A 20,779-nucleotide genomic window follows, 5' to 3' on the forward strand; every position below is an offset into this window, starting at 1 on the left:
AATTAAAAAAAAACAGTCGCTATTAATGTTTATGAAACTTAAGGTAATAATCCAAGCGAAATCATAATATTCAGATATATTTTAATTCATTAGAATATATTAGACTAATTGGACATTTGTGACATTAATTCATAAACCAATTAATTAATTTATTTATTTAATCAATTTATTAAAAAAATAATTAATTTATTTATTAATTCATCAATTTATCAATCTATTAATTTATTAATTAATTTATTTATTGATTTCTTTATTTAATTAATTAATAAGTGTATTGATTTATTAGTTTATTTATATATTGATTTATCAATATGTTAATTTAATTACTTATTTTTCTATTTATTTATATATTTATAATTAATTGAATGAATGAATGAATGAATGAATTTATTTATTTAGGATTAATTAATTAATTAACTAATAAATGAATTAATAATTAATTAATTGAGTTAATAAATAACTAATTAGACCGGCCCTATATCATTTTAAAAAGGTCGGAACCGAATATTAACAAGTAGAAAAACTTTTACTGTTAAACTTCCGATCCAATAAGTAAAACAAAACAAAAAAAAGATATAGATGAATTATCCCATAATGTTATTCTCCCATCACGCTCTAATGGGGTATTTCTCCAAGTTAGCCATCATGGGAGATTTCTCCCATTTTAATTTTGGGAGGTTTCCGCACCATTTTAATTTTGGGAGATTTCTCCCATTTACTAAATGGGTTAGTTCAGCCAATGGGAGAATTGCAAAATTCTTTAAATATATTCCTCGAATACTTATAAGTTTATTATAAGTATTATATATTCAACACATGTAAAAATATTTAGAAAAAAAAAATATTTTTCCTCCCATGGATTTATTCTCCCACTTTAAGAAATGGGGTTTCAACCCCACTAAAGTCCCAGTGGGATACGTAAAAACCCGTGGGAGTATTGAAAAACCCCATGGGAGGTCACACTTTGAACGCTCACACAGCGTTTAGTTATTGCGCTATCTTTGTGTAATCGGTCAATAATCGTCTATTTTTATCCAAATTACTGTTTGATTTAACTTTTTGTATTGAAACTATGTTAAAAAGGGTAGTTGAGTTTGCGAAAATTCCGGATTTGCAAACTTATTCCGGAGGCTGTTAAATACAGATAACAAAAGTCCAAATTAACATTTTAATAGTATACTTTATGCAAGAATATCTCTAATGCACCTTTCTGTGTGCATTGACATCTGCAGAAGCCATTTGATATATAAATTCTCATTCTTCTGTAGATGTTGTTGCACATTTTTGTGTTTTTACCCTCTATTACATTTTGGAACTATTGGAAGTAGTTGCAGATGATTAAAGAAATCGATCTTTACTACACTAGTTAACGTATTTTGCTAAATTCATTCACAAATCTTTTGGTTTGATAATTATACATTTACATGCAAAATCATGGATATTCTGAGCTATACAATGTTAAAGACGAACAACATTTGTGCTCAATATTGGAATATATTAAATTAGAAACGTACTGTTCCATTTTAACAATACTCTTATTCCTATATAGTTTAACGTTAAGTCAAATAAAATTTCAGTAATGCTTGTTTTTTACAGTCTGTTTTTACGCACAATAATCCAGATCTGCGTGAAATTCCCATATCGTCAGCATTTTCATCTGGTACCGCACGTGCATATGCTAAACTTTATGGCATCCTGGCTAACGGAGGTACAGAGGAGGGAAACAAACTCTTGTCAGATAAATCAATTAATAAATTAGCTACGCCCATAGTGTCAGGGGTCGACCTTGTTACCGGGCTATATACATCATACAGGGTAGGCATGCAGTTAAATAATCCAAACGTATGCCATTTTTCTTTTTTGTTTAGTGCAAAATATTTTTAGTTTTTAGTCAAATGAACCACTTTTGGATCTTAGCTTTGTATAAAAATGAATAATAAAAATTCATATATTTAAATCAAATTCTGATGACAAAACAATTTAAAATGTATACGAATCAGTTATGTCAAGAAACAAATAGGCCTGTAAACTGAAAGATAAATGCCTTTTAATATATCTTATAGATAGTTGTAAGATATACTATTACATTTTAGGGAGGTGTTGTTTTTGGACACCCGGGCCATGGAGGTCAGGTGGCCCAAGCAGATTTGGAGAATGGTATTGGACTAGCGTATCTTACAAATTATATAGACGTATACGCACAAGGTGATCATCCACGATATCTGGCGCTTGTGCAGGAATTTTATGTCTGTTTGGAGAACTACTTAAAGAACAAACAGTAAACACAATTATTGACACTGAAAAACAGTTGGAGTTTTAAGCAAAGTAGACGTGCTTAGCCAAGAAGTTAAACTTTTTTGTAAGAGAACTGATGTTCACTTAAGTTATATTGTGCTAATGTATCAAGTTTACATAATGGAAAATGATGAGAATGAAAGACTAGGGAACTATATGGTTAATGTATCAAGTTGTTTCAAAACAAAAAAAGCATGTTGATCTTGGCATTTTGTTGAAAAGGCAAATGAGAAAAGCAAAGCAAAAACAACTGTGGCAAAATAAAAAAAAACAGCTTTATGACAGCTGAAATGTATTATTCCGTATTTTGTTGGTGTATGTTTATATTTTCTAGTAGATTATTAAAAGCAAGTATATCTTTAAAAGATAAAAGATCCAGTAGCCTTGTTGTTAAGGTGTCTGTTTTAAACTCAATGATCATGGGTTTGAGTTCTACAGTGATCACGACACTGTTCTCCCATAATATAATAACACCTACCAGTTCCTAGTTAGATCGTCCGACTCGATGGTTTTGCTTGGGTGCAACATTGTGTCTGAAATCATGCACAAAGGGCACATCAGGTCTTCCTCCAACAGTAAGCTGGAAGGTCGCCATATTATATATACTGAAATGGTGTAACGTAAACGCCCCCACCCGCCGGAAAAAAGCAGATTTGAGAGTAGTTGAAATATTAAAATATGCTTCAAGCGACATCACAATTTAGATAATTTATAAAAATAAATATGTTTTAACGAAACAAGAGACTGTATAAACTTGCAGATAATGGATGAGCTCAACTTCGACATAACACTAAGTGCAATTTGCCTTAAACAAGTATTCCTTTACCATACAGAGGAATGCTTTTGTTTTCGTTAAGGGGAAAACTCTCAAAAGCTTAAATCTACTTAAAGGAAATGCAAATAAAATGAAATATTGGACGTTTTTGTCCGATATCCAATATTCATATGCTAAGAATTACATAGATGTTAACAGCATATTTTTCTCTGAACACTTTGAAAATTAAGGGAAACCTACTGAGCGAATAAGTCCATTAGGAATTTGTATGCAAATTTAAATTTCTCGGTTAAACATTGCTACTGAAATGCCATATGTAATGAGCTTGTATTATTGTTCGATCGTTTTTCTTTTCCGCATAAAGGAATAATGTAAATTTTGATTTCCAATGCTTATATGTATTTTAATGTTTCGTGAATGTTTACCATTCTTTGCAATGGGCCTTTAGAAATATTTAACATGTGAATTGCCTAATTATGACAATTCCTTTTTACCCGAGAAACATTGTTGGATAAACGGATAAAAAATAATTAAATTATATAATATAAGAGTGCTGAAACATGACGCTTAGGTTTATTAAAGGTTAAATAAATTAAGGATGCAAATTCAGGAAGTGAACCAGTTGTTTGAATTTAAGGAACAAAGTTGAAAATTTGGAACGTTAGTTGAACAGTCATTGATAAAATTATCAAGGTCATCTTTTTATTTAATATTCAAAACTGTATTTAGGGTTAAAGCATAAAGGTTAAGTTCAAGTTCACAGTATATCTCTGAAGTTTGAAAAATACAGCAGTAGTTTCATCATCGCGTTCCTTCTATTCTGGAATAAAATGTACATAATATTCATATACAATAAATAAAGCATATATTTTAAAGGTGAATAAAACGTCTTAGCTATATATATTATACAATTAATATATAATAAGTAGAGTGTTAAATGATCAAGGGGCATGCCAAATTTGACCCAGGCGCGCAATTTGAACATTACCGAAATAACGCTTTCAATTTAATGTATTGGATGCCTAATGCAGCATCTCCTTTCTGAAAAGTATCCATTTTCAGTGAGGAGACAGAGTTTCGATAGGGCATGGGTTCAAACCCCATTTTTAGGATGCATTTTTTTTTTACATTTTTTGTCTCTTTTCTTGTTTTGTCAGATTATTATTTTCTTTCTTAATTTATATCTAAAATTTGTAATAAAAAAGATTCATGCATAATGTTTACTGTGAAATATATGAAATTGGATAGCATAATGAATTAAAATGATTTTAATTTAAAATCAACATGGTAAACCTTCTTTATATTTTGCACAAATATTAAGAACAAATTCTAGATAGTTATTATCAAAACATATTAGATACCCTGATTTGATTTGACAAAATCTGACTGTTTTTCTTACCCCACATCTTCTTATCAATGTAAATTGACAGGTACCTGTCTCGATAAACAAAAAAATCTTTTCATATATATATTTTACATTGATTTATTTGAAGTTATTTAAAACTACAGTTCTTTATAATCACTTTTCAAGTAAGGATAATATTAAATAAGTGAAACTTTTGTACAGATAATGAAAATATAATTGTTGTTGTGTTGTTGTTTATAACCGATACAAAAGTTTAACTGTCAAAATGTTTCAAACAAAATGGTAATCTTTTGTATTCTTTTGTATTTATGTCTAGCATATAGTAAAGATTAATAATATAAAGTTTAAACGCCTTTTGAAAAAGTGTCATTTATATATTTAATCTTATGTTATATTAAGCTTTTTATATTCATGGTGTTTGAAGAGATGATCAAATCTTAATGTCTAGTCAGAAACTGATTAGGAAAGAATTATTATTTCGTATTAAGACATTCGAACAATATCGATAACCGAGAACAGGACCATTCGTTTATGACAAATTTTTAACCCACAGGTGATATGATATGCTTTCCGGTGCCAAAACAATCAAAATTTTGAAAATTAATGTAATTCACTATTACAAGTATTCTTAGAAACAAACATCCTTGAATATGGAGACAATACAATTTGCAATTCATTTAGAGCAAACGGGTTGAGTTCACAAATAAACTAATTGACAATAAATGATAAACATTTAGAATGCATAAATGCTCCTTTTTTCATTATGAAATGAAGCAGCAGCCTGGCCGATGGTCTATTAAGTCATTATTTATTGATTTTCTTTATGTCGACGACGGAAAGGATAATCATTTAAGTTATACTTTTTATATATGGTGAGACATTTAACAGAGTACACCACGTATGTTTTTTCACAAAATAAGTAACAGTTTTCTGGATATTAAACTGGTGGTGATGTTGGTAATTTTCACTACGGATCATGGCAGCAAGCCACATTGAATTTACAAGAGCACAGTTCAGCCGCCGTATCGTTACTTGACAGGTTGTCTATCAGTTTACCAGTACTAGTTGACAGGAACTGATAACTTCTGTACATGCCAGAGCAGAGGTATAGTGCAAATGACTGTAGAAAAGATTTTATGATCAATTATACTGAAAGTGACCCGCACCGTCCGAAATGACATCAAGATCACCCGATTCACAATCCAATGCTTTACCTTTTGAGCTTATCGGAAGTTGTGGAAATTAACTGAAACTGAAAAGAAAAAATATATACAATACGGAATGAGTACATTTCAAATATCTAATCTTTAAAAAAAATATATACATTAAGCATTAAGAATGAAAAATTATTTTTGTTTGAAATTTAGAACTTGATGCATTGATAGTCCGACAAGAAATAAAACGTATCATTTCCACACAAAACATTACAAATTCCTCCACGAAGTCTTATCTGCTCTGAAATGATCTTTAAATCCTTATCATGTAAAATGTATTCATTTTAAAGAATCTTTGTAAAAACAAAGATAATGATAAAATCAACTGATGGAGTTCGTTCAGAACTTCTCTGATAAAGGCTGATAAAGGTAATCGGATTGATTGAAAGTCCATGTTCTTACATTACATGAAGTGCGTATGTTTTAAATGTAAACAACATGAGAAATAGGCCACTTCTGGTTGCATTAATTCTAGAAGCGTTTATTTAATGTCGGCATTGTTTGTATAACTTCTAATACATAGAAGAAATGGCAATTCATTTAAGGGCTTATATTATACGTTTCATTTTGTTTGTATATGCACTAAAAGCTGTGCATTGTATTGTTGATGGTGATATACACGATAAATCGCCATCGGATCGCATAGATGATCTGTTTACTGAAATAAGGTAAGTGCAATTTTATTTCAGATTTTAAGATATGCTATGCTCAAAATTGATATCAGAATATATTTATAATCACTATATAGTCTCTAACATTTGATATTAGAAATAATGTATTATGAAATTATGTACTAGTATACCATTGAATATGATGTGATATTAATCGGCAGATGAAATATTGACCGAGGCGGTAAATATCACATTATATTCAATGGCTCACTAGTCAATAATTGTTTTATTATTATAATTATGCTTTAAATACAAATCAGATAGCTTCGTGTTTCGATGCTCTTTCTATTACATTGTTTGGAATATGATTTCATTACACACATTATCGACAAATGTAAAACTAATGGTCTAAATGAAATAAACCTAATGAATTCTCTCCCTAAAGTTCCTTGTAAAGACATTGCATTTTCACTTATTTGTATGCATATATTATAATTATATATCCATTTTTACATCAGGACGTTTCAAAACACAGTTGAAACAAAGCTGAAAGAACTTAGTGACAAGGGCTGCCAGCAATGCCTTATAAGATTACTCGACCCTAACATAGAAGAAAACACAAATTTGACGGATTATCCGAAGGAAATAAGAGACGAAAACGCGACTGTAAATGAAGATAATGGAACACATATGGATGTATATTCGCAAGATATCTTCCAACGTTTGCATCGTCTTTATGATATAGAACAGTCTGTCTTAGAGAAAGTTGACGCTACACTTGGTACGACTTATTTTTCATATGATCATAAAAAGTCACTCGCTTGAATGAGTAATAACAATTTAATATCCATTTCTAAAATATTTTAAAAAAGGAGAAGAAAAAAAATATTACTAATGGAAATGTTAAAAATTGAAATATGGCATATTATTGACATCTTATCTTGATTTGAACAAGATGATGTGGGTTTAACTTTTTAAATCCCTTTTGATTAAAAGGATGTGTACAATGAACCAAAAGTCGAAAAGGTTCATTTGTTGAGGTATTAAATCATAATTTGTTGATGCATATTCTTGCAATATTTTTTAGTTTAAACATAATTTATTGCAGCACTAAAAGTATAGAATATTATACATTTCAGGTGATAAGTTTATAACAAAAAGCAAATGTATCGGGCAATTATCTCTAAGAACATTAGATTAAGTCTTTCTAAGTATAATGTTTGGACTTTTCTATAAGTTTGAATATTTAATAAAGTTCAGTGTAATAGAAACATTGATAATTGTGAAATGGAAACAATTCAATATATGGAAATAGTCTCCGCCCGTACATCCGTCCGTCCGCTCTCACGGGACAGTTATACTGTGGCTAGAGGGACAATAGGTTATTGTTCATTCTCTTTGATGTCATTTATTCCGTAATACTTTTATGTGTTTTTTCTTTTGTGTTGCTAAAAAGACCAATAGATAGAACAATAGAGTAGCCTCATTATTACTGTCCCGTTAGAACGGACGTCTGACCATCTGTCCGTCCATCTGTCGGATCGATCTTCCGTCCCACATTTTCCCTTTGTTGAGCGTAATTGAAAATATATTTAAGATATTAACTTGAGACACTTTAATGTTGTTGTTGCTATAGCTAATTGTCCCCTTTTTAATGTTGTCCACCGCATATCTCGAAAAGTATTTGTAATATAAGCTTGAAACTTGAATTGTGGATATTAATTCGGTGGAGTTTAGTGTGCAAGAATGATAATTCTACCTTTAATAATATTTTCGCTCTTGCTTAATGTGTTTTCCATGTTTTTGTTATTTTTCGTGTTTATTTTTTAATATAAGTCGAAAAGTTTATGAAATATCAATTTGAAGCGTTTCAGATGAAAAGATCTTAGTTAGGAGGAGTGCAATGTACAGGCACGATAACTCTACCCATTATAATCTTTGAGTTAAGTCTCTTTGTTTTTTATGCTTAGTTTTGTTTGAAACAAAAACTATTTGATACTTCATGATGGATAGATCTTTTGAAGTAGGAGTACCAATGTACAAGAATGATAACTCTCCTGTTAATTATTGTGAGGTGATTGCGCTTTGTTAATATATTTTTTATGATTATTTTTGTCTAAAACCATCATTCGAAAAATGTTTGGAAAATCAGCTCCAGACTTTATAGATGAATAGATCGGTTTCGGGAGGAGTGTATTGCTCATGTTTAATAACTCTTCATTTCATTCCCTTAAAGCTACTGCTGCAATAATAGCTCACAGTAAGAAGGAATACAGTTGAGAAGAATAACAAATAATTTGCAATTTTCATTACTTTTTTGTCCAGACTATATCTCAAAAGTAAAAGATATCAGCTTGAAATGTCTTGGGTGAATCGCTCTGGCAACCAACTTTCTACTGTTTGTGTCATTGTATTTTGGTGTGTAAACATGTAAATGTCACTGTATACAATGAACTATGTAGTTCCTTTTTGTCCTGCACAGAAATATAAGCTAACAATCAATTTCTGTGTCTCCTGTTTCAGCATCTCAAAGACTGATTGATATAAAAGGGGTAAAAGGGGAGCCGGGATCTGAAGGATTCCCTGGAAAACCAGGACCAGGTGGATATGATGGATTTCCAGGACCACCAGTATGTCATTTGAATAGTAAAATAATCAAATAGTTTCAGAATATCAACAAATCAAATACAGCTAAGTAAAACTTTTCTACACTAAAGTTTTAGTGAAAGTTACGGTACATATGGAACAACAAGAATTTATATATACCTAAATTTCGAATCTCTATCATAGCTACCATATATAATTAAGGAGTCAGTATCATATAAAAAAAGATAAATTTACAAATATGTGTAAAGTTACAATTGTGTATTTTATAAGTTTAAATATGAAGATCTAATTTGTAAGTTGTACTATGAGGCGAAAATACTTCAATGAAGAACATATGGAATCTTAGGGAAATGCGCGATGAATGACACATGTTTTAAATGTATTTTTTTCCTATACATAATATCTATAACTCATTCTTTAGAATGAATTATAACAATTTGGACAACAATTTAAATCTGTATTTTTAGCATATTTTCATAGAAAATTAAAAATGGACCTTAGCCCTAATAATTCATGTGTTTAAGACAATTGCTGTGTCAGATTATATTCAAATGTAGACATATGAAAAGAAAGATCAATTTTAAAATTCTCATTTGACGAAAGATTTACCAACCTCTAGTTGGTGTCCCCCTTTTCTTACGACCAGCCCTGTTAGGTAATTTGAGGTTCTCCCAAATAGTCAGACAAACCCCATTGATAAATAAAAAATGATAAATAGTGCAAAGAATGCATCTGTTATTTTCACAATGTTCTATTGTTTATCAACTAGGGTTTTCCTGGAGTAGAAGGAGATCAAGGAAACCCCGGCATGCCTGGTCCTCGTGGTCCAAAAGGAGAACGTGGAGATCCCAAACTCAGTCTCCTTGAATTCAAATGGAAAAAGTAAAACTTCACTTTACCCCCGAGCCTCCAACAGAAAAATATATGTATATGGCTTAAGGTTTGGATGAATTTGGAATATCTTCATGACTGATTGATTATATCATATTTGGAGTAACTGGAGTCAGTGACTTAGTGAAACATGCTTCTAGAAATGATCCATTGCTTTAATCAAATTTTATCATTTCTATAATATGTTGCCTTTGTATTGTAGTTGCTACACTATTCGTTATTGTAGGTTGGTAATAGAAAATGTTGGTGCATCAATTATTGTATCGTCCATAGCAATAAAGCCAAATTTACAGAAAATCTTTCTTAATCCACAAGAAGAGAATTAACGCTCGTAATTAACGTTTTGCAATTAAACAATCATTAATCAATGCTTTAACTTCTTGCATGGTAACTTACAACAACAAACATTCGGTACAAGTTGCGTAACAAAGCTACACATGAAGTGTTTTAAAAACACAATATTAAAAGTGTTTATGTGTCATTAGATCGATTTTATCTAAAAATATTTTTTTTCTGCCGAAAAACATGCAATACTTTTTGTGCCAAGCTTTGAACCTGCCTTACCTTAAAGGGTAAAAAGCTATATCTTATTACTTTTTTTATAAAATTTATCAATAGCAGTATATTGGTTTCATAGACCTTCGACTTTCGTTAGGGTTATAATATAAAATGCTTCTGTTATGATATTCTACGTATACAGAATAAAATGTTCCGGAAAAAAATATTATTTTGGTACGCAATATTTATTTCATGTTAAATTCAAATGTAATTGTTGCTGCAGATATGTAATTTAAATTAATGTATGGTATATGTCCGACATGTTGTTCGGTACTTTTCTGTCTCCATTTCCAACCAATGAGTCACTTCAGTAAATATAAAAAGCAGTTTGCTTCTAGTAGGTAACAGAACATCAATTGTAGATCTAATATTTCAAAAAAAAATATATTCTAAAACATTAAAAAGTTAAAAGGTAATAGAAATGCCACTTTTACACTTTCTCATTGTGAATTTTTATTTTTAAACTTATTGTTCTGTTTTAATTTCTTTAAAGGATCACACCTTAAAGTTTTCAGAAGTGATAGGTGGGAGGGCCAAAAATAATGTCCAAAGAGAATTTGGCCCAACCCTTTTGTATATTGTGTTATTATGTATGTTGATGTTAAAGATTTGATATTTATTTAAATAATTATGCAATAAATAATATTAACCATTTGTAAAACCTCTGCACAATACTACTTGCGGCTGGTACAAGCGCGGAATGTTATTTCAATTGTTATTCCTTGTTCTAAAAGGAGGACTATAATGGCCCTGAAATTGCTCAACTGAATATAAAACTCTCCATGACAAGGAACAAGTAATATTGTAAACTATAAACAAAAGCAGATATAAATTAATCTTAATCTAAAACTGATATCACAAAGTTCATATTTGTAGCTGAAGCAGTGCATGTGTACGAACATTATTGGTTATTATTGCGAAGGGAAAACAAGTTCTAAAAGATGAGAACATATAAGAAAAATCAATGACCCCAATGGGGTAGGGCCAATTTTTACCCGAGAGCTTTTATTTGAACAAACTTGGCACACACTCACTAGAAAATGTATCATGCTAAATACCTTAGCTCTACCTCTTTGTGTTTTTACTGATGAGTTTTTTTACTCAGTGTTTACTATATACGTATTAGGAAAATAAATAACCCCATTGGTCGGGGGCAATTTTGACTGCAAGGCTTTTACTTAAAAAAACTTAGACACCAACAAGAAGAAGATTTTTCTTTCTAAGTATCTCTCCCTTAGCTATTTGGATTTTTTTAAAAGAAGATGTTTTTGAAGTTTTTACTATGTACATTTAATAAAATCAATATTGGACTGCCAATGGCGCAGCCAATTTTGACTCCAGTGCTTTTATTTGTACAAAGATGGTAGACACCAACTAGACAATGTTTCATGCTAAATATCTGAGATGTAGCTCTTTGGTCTTTTAAAAAAAGTTTTTTTGTTGTTTTTATTATATTTGTACATACATATCAGGAAAACCAATGACCACCTTAGGCGGGGCAAATTTTGACTCAAAGACTTTTATTCGAACAATCTTGGTAGACACCTATAAAATATTTTTCAGGCTTTGTTTCAAACCCCAAGCGTTTTGGCATTTAAAGTTTACAGAAGCTTTATGAAAGTTTTTAATATAAACAAAGATATATATCAATATATATAAAGAAAATCAATGACCGCCCATGCCGCGGCTAATTTTACTCCATGGCTTTTATCTGAACACACTTTGTAGACAATCACTAAAGGATGTTTCGTGCTTTTATTTGAATAAACTTGGTAGAAACTCACTAGAAAATGTTTTATGTCTAATATCTAAGGTCTATGTCTTCGTTTTTTAAAGAAGATATTTGAAGTTTTTTTTTATCTTTTCATGTATGACAGATCTGCATTGAATTGAATTATTTTTCAACCTTATTTAACGTTGACCACAAAAGGAATATTTCTGCGGGTTTTGATGAAATTGGCTTTGTTGTTCATAAGAGATTTCGTATAAAGTAAAAGTTTACGGACACATGCCGAACGTAAAGCCACCACAAAAGCTCGCCATGTCATTTTGTGACGGGTGAGCTAAAATGGCACAATTTTGGTAAAAATCAAATACTTTTTGCATTTGTTTTACATCGCAACCAATATAGTAAATATAATATTGCGGCTTCCCAGCTTTGGCGTTGGAGAAAGAACTTAGGTGCTCAAACGCTCAAAACGTTAATACCTTAAATCATTAATACTATACATTGAATTATATTTTTTTCTTAAAAGTGAATACTCTAAGGCTTCATACTATTAGGTTACCTTTTGTAAATAAAACTAGGTGAATACTTATTAGATTATATTATTGTACAATGCAGATGTTCAAAGGTCAAATGAATAAGTGGAATAAACAGTCAAACCTTATTGAAATTATACAGCCTTTATAACAAGCTATAAACAGAATAGAATAATACCCAGCGACGTCAACGTTGTAACAATGTTGAATTATGGCCAGATTTCAACGTTGAAATAATTTTGGATTAATATTCGGATTTGAAAGATGAAACAACGTTGAAAGTTCAACGTTGATACAACGTTGCACATTTAACGTTTGCACAATGTTGAAGTTTCAATGTCATTTCAAATTTGAAAACCAACCATACTTTAATTTTTAGATATAAAACAAGTATCAAAGTTTAACAAAACAATCAAGACAATATTAAATACTTCAGATAGTTCAAAAATACTGTTCAAGTGCAGCTTTAATTTAAACGATCAAAGAAGTCCGTATAATTTAACAATGAAGCTACAATCTGTACCAAACTGCTACTTCTTCCAGATCTTTCTCTGTATATCTTAAGTGTTTCATGATGGTGTTTTAATACTTCTGTGACTGTCTCTTACTACTTCTGCAAATAAAATAATAAGTGACCAATTAAAAGTGACTTAATCAATCTCAAACTTTACTCAGTGATTCATTTTATCTAAAGACGGTTCTGTTTAAGATTTACATAATATAACAGTATAAAAATTGAGATACAGCTGAAGTTTCATATTGACAGCAAATTATGTTCATAAAACAACAAAAACTTAAAAAACAGCTATTTATAAGACATGTTGTTTGATATTTTACCATAGAGAAAATTCAGAAAGTGCCATGGCTCTAAAACATCAAATATTAAACAAGAATTAGCTAGAGAATGTTTAATGTTTGAGAACTAAATGTCTCATACGATCTAGTGAAGAGAAAAAAGTAATGAAAAGCTGGATCTATTGGTGTCTATAGGGGGTGTGTAGTACTTAAACACACATATCAAACAACATGTCTTACAAAGTGGACTCTCATTTTAAGTTGTTAGTATAATTTCCATTCTTAAAATAAGGCATTAGCCTGTCCGAAATGTATTATAGAGACACATTTGCTGCTGAAATGTATTGCAGACACAAACTTTGTGCTGACATGTATTACAGACACAAGTTTGCTGCTGAAATTAATTATAGACAAAGTCCTACTTTAGAAATGTATTAAATACACACATTTTGCTGCAGAAATATTTTTTAGACAAACTCCCGCTGCTGAAATTTATTATAGACACATATGTGCTGCTGAAATGTATTATAGATACAAACTTGCTTATAAAGTGTATTATAGATTAAATATGTATACCATTCAAACAATCATTTGTATTTTTGAATTACAATATTAGTGTTATGGCTATACATTTAGACTCTAATGTACGTTCTTTACTTAATATCATATTAAATTTTGCTAAATGTAACCTTTCGGCTTATGATTTTATGTCATTAAGACGTATTTACCCTCTATGATTAAAAAGTATTTTTTCAAGACACGAATCAAAATTCGCAACAATGATATAACTTTATAAAAAAATGCATTGTTAACTTTAATTGATCTACTTGGATGGAAAACATTCAAGTATCTCCATTAATTTGATTAAAATCAGCTCTAAATATAGCTCCGCTTTTAGATCTGAGCGTGACCCATTACGAAATTATTTCTGGCTGTGACTACTAACAAAGCCAATCATCAGCGAGCTTTCACAATTTTGAAAAGAAATGAGGTTTCTAATTTTAAACCTGAGAAAACCAATACTGAGTAAGTTATTTTCACAATTTCGAGAACAAACATGACGTTGTCCATATAGCCGGCAGGTTAACTGGCAAAACAATCTTACCAATTAAACGTTGTGTCTGTTTTTTGTAATTTGTTAAAATTAACTTCAAACATTTTTTTACTGACAGAAATCAACAAGTTGTTTAACTTTCACGTATAGCGGTAGTTTGATACTTCACAGAAGACGCTGAATTTGTTTTGGTCTCACAATGTCAGAAAGGTGTAGGTTGTGAGATTATATACCAATTTGTTTTTGTATAGTGTCACCAATGCTGTTTCCTGTGTTATAACTGTAGGAAATTAGCTATAAGACTAATTGCAACACTGATATTCAATTCAATGTTTATTTAGCTTAAATAATCTAAAAAAAAGAAAGAAAAAAACCCCCCAAAACATGGGTTGCTTTAACTGGGATTAGAACTCCAGACCTCTCGCTTCTTAAGCAATCGTGTAAACCCCTCGATCAACGGGTAAGTTTTAAGATAATAGTTTGAAGAAAAATACATTATTCTAAATTAGGGTTTGTAACCCTTATTACTTTCGATATATTTTGATCAAGGTAAACTTGTTTTTTAACGCTGATAAATAATCACGTAGCTTAATATAAGCTAGTATATCTATAAAGAGTAACACAATATTAGGAATCTTCATCAAAGCGGGAACTATTTTTTCTTCCCCGATAAAGTTTGAAAATAATCCGCCTGTCATTTGACAATCTTTACGCAGTGAGCTCCCTTTAAATTTTTCGGCGTATGCGTACATTTAAAGGGAAGTAACCGCTTCGAGGAGTTTGGACTACTTTCGGTTTTTGCAAATAAGCACATCAGGGTCTGAAATTTCGCTACCATTTTTTGTTTGGTCAGACGACCCAAACAATTAAAAACCGGTTTTGAATCCATTGCTAAAAATAGCTTTCTCGGGAAATCCCAATTATAAATAAGGCGAAACATATACGGTCGTTATCAGATCTACTTAAAAGAATTAAATACATCTGAACTTTAGTCAGATTGGTAGGTCAATAATATATGCCCAACATTAAACTAGGCAAAAAATAGAAAAAAAAAGTAATAAAGATTTATCCTGCAAATTTATATTCTGAGTATTACCAAGTTTTGTTAAGAAAATCGTCTGATTGTAGATTATCATCACAACGTTGCTGAAATATAACTTCAATTTCTAAGCTATCCAGCTTGCTTACGGAACGTCGGTGGTTCTACTCAAGTTCCCGTTCTTGCCTGAAATAATGCATGGCACCAGAGGTTTTCCTCCTCGAGTAAAGCTGGAAGTTCGCAATATGACCTATACTGTGTCGGTCCGACGTAAAAGCCAATTAAACAAACATTCTATGTTTACATAGATTAATTTCTTCATAAAGTACATACCTGTGCAACATTTAGAAATGATGCCTATAATCTTATCGCACACGTATTTATTTCAAGAATCTGTGTATAAGGTACACTGATAACACTAATTGAAGTATATGGCAGATGTTATTGTGTTTTGGAGGCTTTTATTTACAAATAAATTAACGGTTTTACTTGTGTTAGGGCTGTTTTAAAGAAGAAATGGCAATTTATTTAAGAACTCATATTATACGTTTCATTTTGTTTGTATATGGACTGAGAACTGTACATTGCAGTATTGAAGTTGATAAGGATAAAACGCTATTGGACCGTATACAAGAAGCTTTTACTGAAATGAGGTAAGACCTATTTTTTTGAGACTGAAAACGATCTTCAGTTTTGTAAAAGTTAATTATTTTATTTTTTTTAATCAATCGTTTTATAAAATTGATAAATTGATAAATCACAAGACTTATGGTGAAAAATGAAATTTGCCGTCGATAAAATACAATAACAATAAGGAAAACCGTCCGCTCTCTATATGTAATTAAGTACAGCAGACATGATCTTTTATTTCTTAGAACACGTTAAAAATAGCTTCAGGGATGCTGCTTTCCTAGATAAAATCGATGTAATACATAGTTGAAATGCTTAGTTTGAACAACACAAAACTGTTTTCCAACAAAAATAAAAGCTTAAGGCTTCTTTAAACGGGAATATAATAGGGTTATGATATTGTATGATTAAGATAATTCAACATGAAAAGTGACTTTTATTACATGACTTTGATACACTTCACTTGATGACGTTTTCGGGAGTATTCATATAGACATATAGGCAAAATTAAAACTGTTCAACAGAATATCGAAAAACTTATTGTTACAATATAGAGTGCTCAAATATTCACTTCATATATAATAAATGGATAAATCAATTAATTTTCAGGACGTTTCAACATACAATAGAAGATAGACTGAATGAACTAGCACACAATGGATGTCAGCAGTGCTTCATAAATATACACGACCCTGACTCAAGCAGAAATCAAAATTTGACAGATCACCTGAAGGGAAGTATAGATGAAAACGCGACCGTAAATGAAGATAATGGAAAACAGTCGGAGGTCAGTTCGCAAGATTTTAACGACTTCTTGCAGCGTCTTGGTAAATTAGAACAGTCTATCTTAGAAAAAGTTGACGCCAGACTTGGTACGTTTTATTCTATGACCAAATCGTTTAGAAATTTTATATATCATAATGGCACTTTAATTTCCATCTTGTTTGGTTCGAATGAGATAATGTATATTGTTGAAACGCCATTTAATGAAGAGTGAGGAAAGCGGATGAATAGGATGAGATGAGATATGTAAATAAATAATAGTTGTTTAAAATACATGTATGATTATTTTAATATTTCATGAAGTATTCTATAACTTTGCATATTTAATAAAGTTCGGTAAACATTGATAATTGTGTGACAGAAATTTTGTCATCTGACATTGTCATCGAATTTAGGCACATCTAAAATTGTTATTGTAAATGCTTGATTATCTTTTGACTAGCATCGCAACCTTCGATATTGATAAAAGCTGTAAAAGGAGAGCCCGGACAAGACGGTCTCCCAGGCGAAGCAGGGCCACCGGGATTTCCTGGACTTCCAGGACCTCCAGTATGTCATTTTTAATTTCATGTTTTTTTTAAGTTTTCAGATAGAAAATTAACAAATCAAAAGTAATAAAACGCAATACCTATATCTTATGCATTTATGTGTTGTGCACATCTTATATTTAAGGTGAAATTTTATAAGTTCTATAAATTAGGAGAATGAGATAAATTAGGAGAATGAGTGGAATGCGAATATCGTACATATAACGTAAAGTAGGGCATCCTTTATTTCAATATCTCGGGTCATAAGTCAAACATCTTAATGTGAGTCATGAACTACCCATCTGTATCAGGGCAATTCTGAATCATTCTAAAAGAATGAAATAAAAATATTTTTGTTAGATTCTTTCGAGCAAAACATTATTTCATTCAACGTGTTCAATACATTTAGAACTATAAAATATTGAAATGTGATATTTTATTTATCACATACATTTACATATACTAAGAACATTTTACTGTAAAAAAAGAATCGTCATTTTTCAATTAACGCGCTTATATTGTACTGTATAGTTTCTTTTAGCTATATTTGTATAACGCAAAAAAACATCCTGTCGCAAACAAATGCACTGAGTCGTGGTATCTGATAAATAGCATTATCAGTTATGTGCGGTATAATGAAATAAATATGACTTCAAAGTTAACGTCAGCAAAACAGATAGCGTCGTCACAAATTAATTTTCCTTTTAATAAAGTTTAACTTAGTGAACAGTTCAATACATTTTCTTTCCATGTGCATGTCAGAATAAAAAAGCAATACTTTCAAACATTTGTGCATGTCTTATCAATTTATTATAAATAAACACTAAGATTTGACAAATCTTCGGGATTATAATATCTGACAAATGTAATGACAAATGCACTTTAATATAAAGTTCTCGTTCGTAATCCAAGGTAAACATTTTAGGTTTGTCGCTCACATGGACACAATGTGCTCAAGGGAAGTTTTGTGATGACAATGCGTCCGCTTTCTGTTAGTCGTCGTTATCCATAATTCGTTAAAACCACTAAGTAGATTTTTATTAGACTTCACTGATAATTTATTGGCATCTAAATGATTAAAGGCTCCATACGAGTTCAAAATACGACTCTTTAAATTCTTTCTCAGAAACAACAAAGCAGTGCTTGGATATTTGGCGTATTGCCTTACATTTCACTCCACTACAAAAATAATGTGAATCGAATCTGACCATTAGGATCTGACTACCACCAGTAAGTTGTCACCTTCTTGATACCTTTCAAACAGCCAATCATCGGCGAGCTTTCATAATCATAAAAGCGATGCGGTTTCTTTTTTTAACCGCCGGAAAACCAATACTGAGTAGGTTATTTTCACGATTTAGAGAACAAACATAGGGTTTTCCATAAAACTGACAGGAAAACTAGTAAACGATCTTGCCAATAAAAAGTTGAGTTTATTATATCCAGTTTATTTGATTGAAAAACTCCGGCTATTTTTTCTAACAGAAATCAACAAGTTATTTTCTTTCCATGGCCAGCGATATTTTAATGCTTCGTCTAATTGTTTGCATGGCTCAAATAGCTATGACGGGAAATCCAAAAGGCGAAACATAACTAGTGGTTATCAGATCTACATGTAAGAAATATGTAGATATGCACTTTAGTGTATATAAACCATGCCCCTCGGGTCTGGGATTGTCTGGCAATGGGGTTCATAAATCTTATAGTCTGCTACATGAAAACTACACTTCTCATAAAGATTTTTGTACAATTGCTTAAGGGAAATTAAAAAAAATGCGAATATCCGGGATCTACTTAATGTTAGTAGACTTGTAAGTTTTGATAGTAGTACACGTCTCCAAAAGTTCAAACAAAACCGAAAGTCAATTGAAAAAAAAGTATCAAAGCCAAAAGTATGCATTAAAGATAGATATAAGAATTTATTGATGTAAGTATCATACATGATATTTTCTTGTCAAATGTGAACGAATAACTTATACTGTCCATTTTTTGAGATCATAGCATACTAGCAATTGAGGATAATTAAACATTTATATTTGCATATACATTCATAAACACAATCATTGGAATCTTTCTTTAAAAGTGATCTTACGGAAACCAATAATAAAAAATCATAAATAATTGTCATTAATCAATTGATGACAGCATATGTCGAACTTGACCTTTTGTTTGTTTGTTTGTTTCATTTTACGCTTTTTCCCAACAGTATTTCAGTCATATAGGCGAGTAGTTTTCTAACCATCGTTCCTAGAGAGTTACACCAGTACTAGACTACCTTCCTCCGCGCTTAACTATCAAAGTATCTCCCGGGGATCGAACCCACGCCAGAGAGGTAACTGGATTTTAAGTCATCGACTCTAACCCCTTGGCCACGGAGGCGGTCTGAACTTGACCTGTGCTTTGATATAACATTATGAAATGCAATATGCTTATATACAATCGCGGTAATTTTTCCAATGTTATACTGCGGACATGTATAATTTCACAGAACATTTGGTTAAAAATGGCATAACTTTGTGCTGCAGCTAGAAATAAACTTAACCCGAGCTTTCACATAACATACATATATATGCCGAATATAAACCCTTAATGCCTTAAAATAGTATTATCAGAAACAACAATGGCAGAAGTTAAGATATTTTGTATGAAGTAATACCTTGAAGTCATCTATAAACACATCTTTATTAAACAAGTCAATTAGGTCAACAAATGGCCTGCCCTGATGAGACTATGTTTATAATTTCTGAACCTACATAGAAATCGAACTCTTTTCCTTATGTACAAAGCTTTGAACAAAAATGCTTTGCAGCATACAGAACTGCATTTTTATTTCCTCTTATTTTATATGTAGCATTACCTTTACGAGTGCTCTAGAAATGTTCTGTGAATCATGCCGCTAGAATATCATTGGCCCCGTCCCGTTAGTTATATACATGCAGTTGATATAGTGTTTTAATGGGAAACACATTTAAATACAGTTGAAAACTAAATTAGAGCATTTTCTAACGGACCTTTACAAATGGTTTACAAATCATGCGGCTGTGATTAGAAACGACGTGTCCAATGTGGTCTAATTACTTAATATGTGTTGAAGAAGGCAACAATGGTTTGAGTGTGTGAAATTTACGGTCATTATGGCCCTGTTGGTTTGATGATATTCTATACAACACATAATATTTCCCTTTGTTTGGTATGACAAGAATTTGAGAAATAGTTCCCTTAAAAATCTGTCTTTTTAGATTGAATGGGAACAAATGGGAACATTGTTATACATCTCCATACATCTATATCAAACCAGATTGAAATCACATGTAGACATATGAAAATAAAGCTAAATATTAAAAATCCTATTCGATGAAAGATTATTACCCG

General features: G+C 31.0%; 3 protein-coding genes across 3 annotated transcripts; all 3 read left to right on the forward strand.

Annotated features, from left to right (window-relative positions):
* Window positions 1-1,596: 1,596 nt before the first annotated feature.
* LOC132717568 (beta-lactamase domain-containing protein 2-like) lies at window positions 1,597-2,593 on the forward strand (the record flags this gene model as incomplete). The annotated part of the gene is given in 2 exon segments (XM_060701059.1): window positions 1,597-1,842; window positions 2,094-2,593. Coding segments are annotated over 2 exon segments (435 nt in total), but the record flags the coding sequence as incomplete, so codon positions are not given.
* A 3,473-nt stretch (window positions 2,594-6,066) lies between these two features.
* On the forward strand, window positions 6,067-10,574 carry LOC132717569 (macrophage scavenger receptor types I and II-like). The gene is made up of 4 exons (XM_060701061.1): window positions 6,067-6,318; window positions 6,780-7,042; window positions 8,785-8,891; window positions 9,638-10,574. Exons 1-4 carry the CDS (start codon window positions 6,179-6,181, stop codon window positions 9,752-9,754), a joined length of 627 nt encoding a protein of 208 aa, XP_060557044.1. The 5' UTR covers window positions 6,067-6,178; the 3' UTR covers window positions 9,755-10,574.
* Window positions 10,575-15,907: 5,333 nt separating this feature from the next.
* LOC132717570 (collagen alpha-1(XXVII) chain-like) lies at window positions 15,908-17,429 on the forward strand (the record flags this gene model as incomplete). The annotated part of the gene is given in 3 exon segments (XM_060701062.1): window positions 15,908-16,120; window positions 16,707-16,969; window positions 17,323-17,429. Coding segments are annotated over 3 exon segments (507 nt in total), but the record flags the coding sequence as incomplete, so codon positions are not given.
* Window positions 17,430-20,779: the final 3,350 nt, after the last annotated feature.

This window comes from Ruditapes philippinarum, unplaced genomic scaffold (genome assembly GCF_026571515.1).
Source record: "Ruditapes philippinarum isolate M1 unplaced genomic scaffold, ASM2657151v2 ctg15367_1_1_1_1, whole genome shotgun sequence".
In the NCBI taxonomy this organism is placed as follows: Eukaryota; Metazoa; Mollusca; class Bivalvia; order Venerida; family Veneridae; genus Ruditapes; species Ruditapes philippinarum.

What these genes read in the sequence shown, in the direction of transcription:
- LOC132717569 (XM_060701061.1), top strand. Translation starts at nt 6,179, where the DNA reads ATGGCAATTCATTTAAGGGCTTATATTATACGTTTCATTTTGTTTGTA. An exon ending in GATCTGTTTACTGAAATAAG is followed by an intron (nt 6,319 to 6,779) that starts GTAAGTGCAATT and finishes TTTTTACATCAG; the next exon opens with GACGTTTCAAAACACAGTTG. An exon ending in ATGGATTTCCAGGACCACCA is followed by an intron (nt 8,892 to 9,637) that starts GTATGTCATTTG and finishes TTTATCAACTAG; the next exon opens with GGTTTTCCTGGAGTAGAAGG.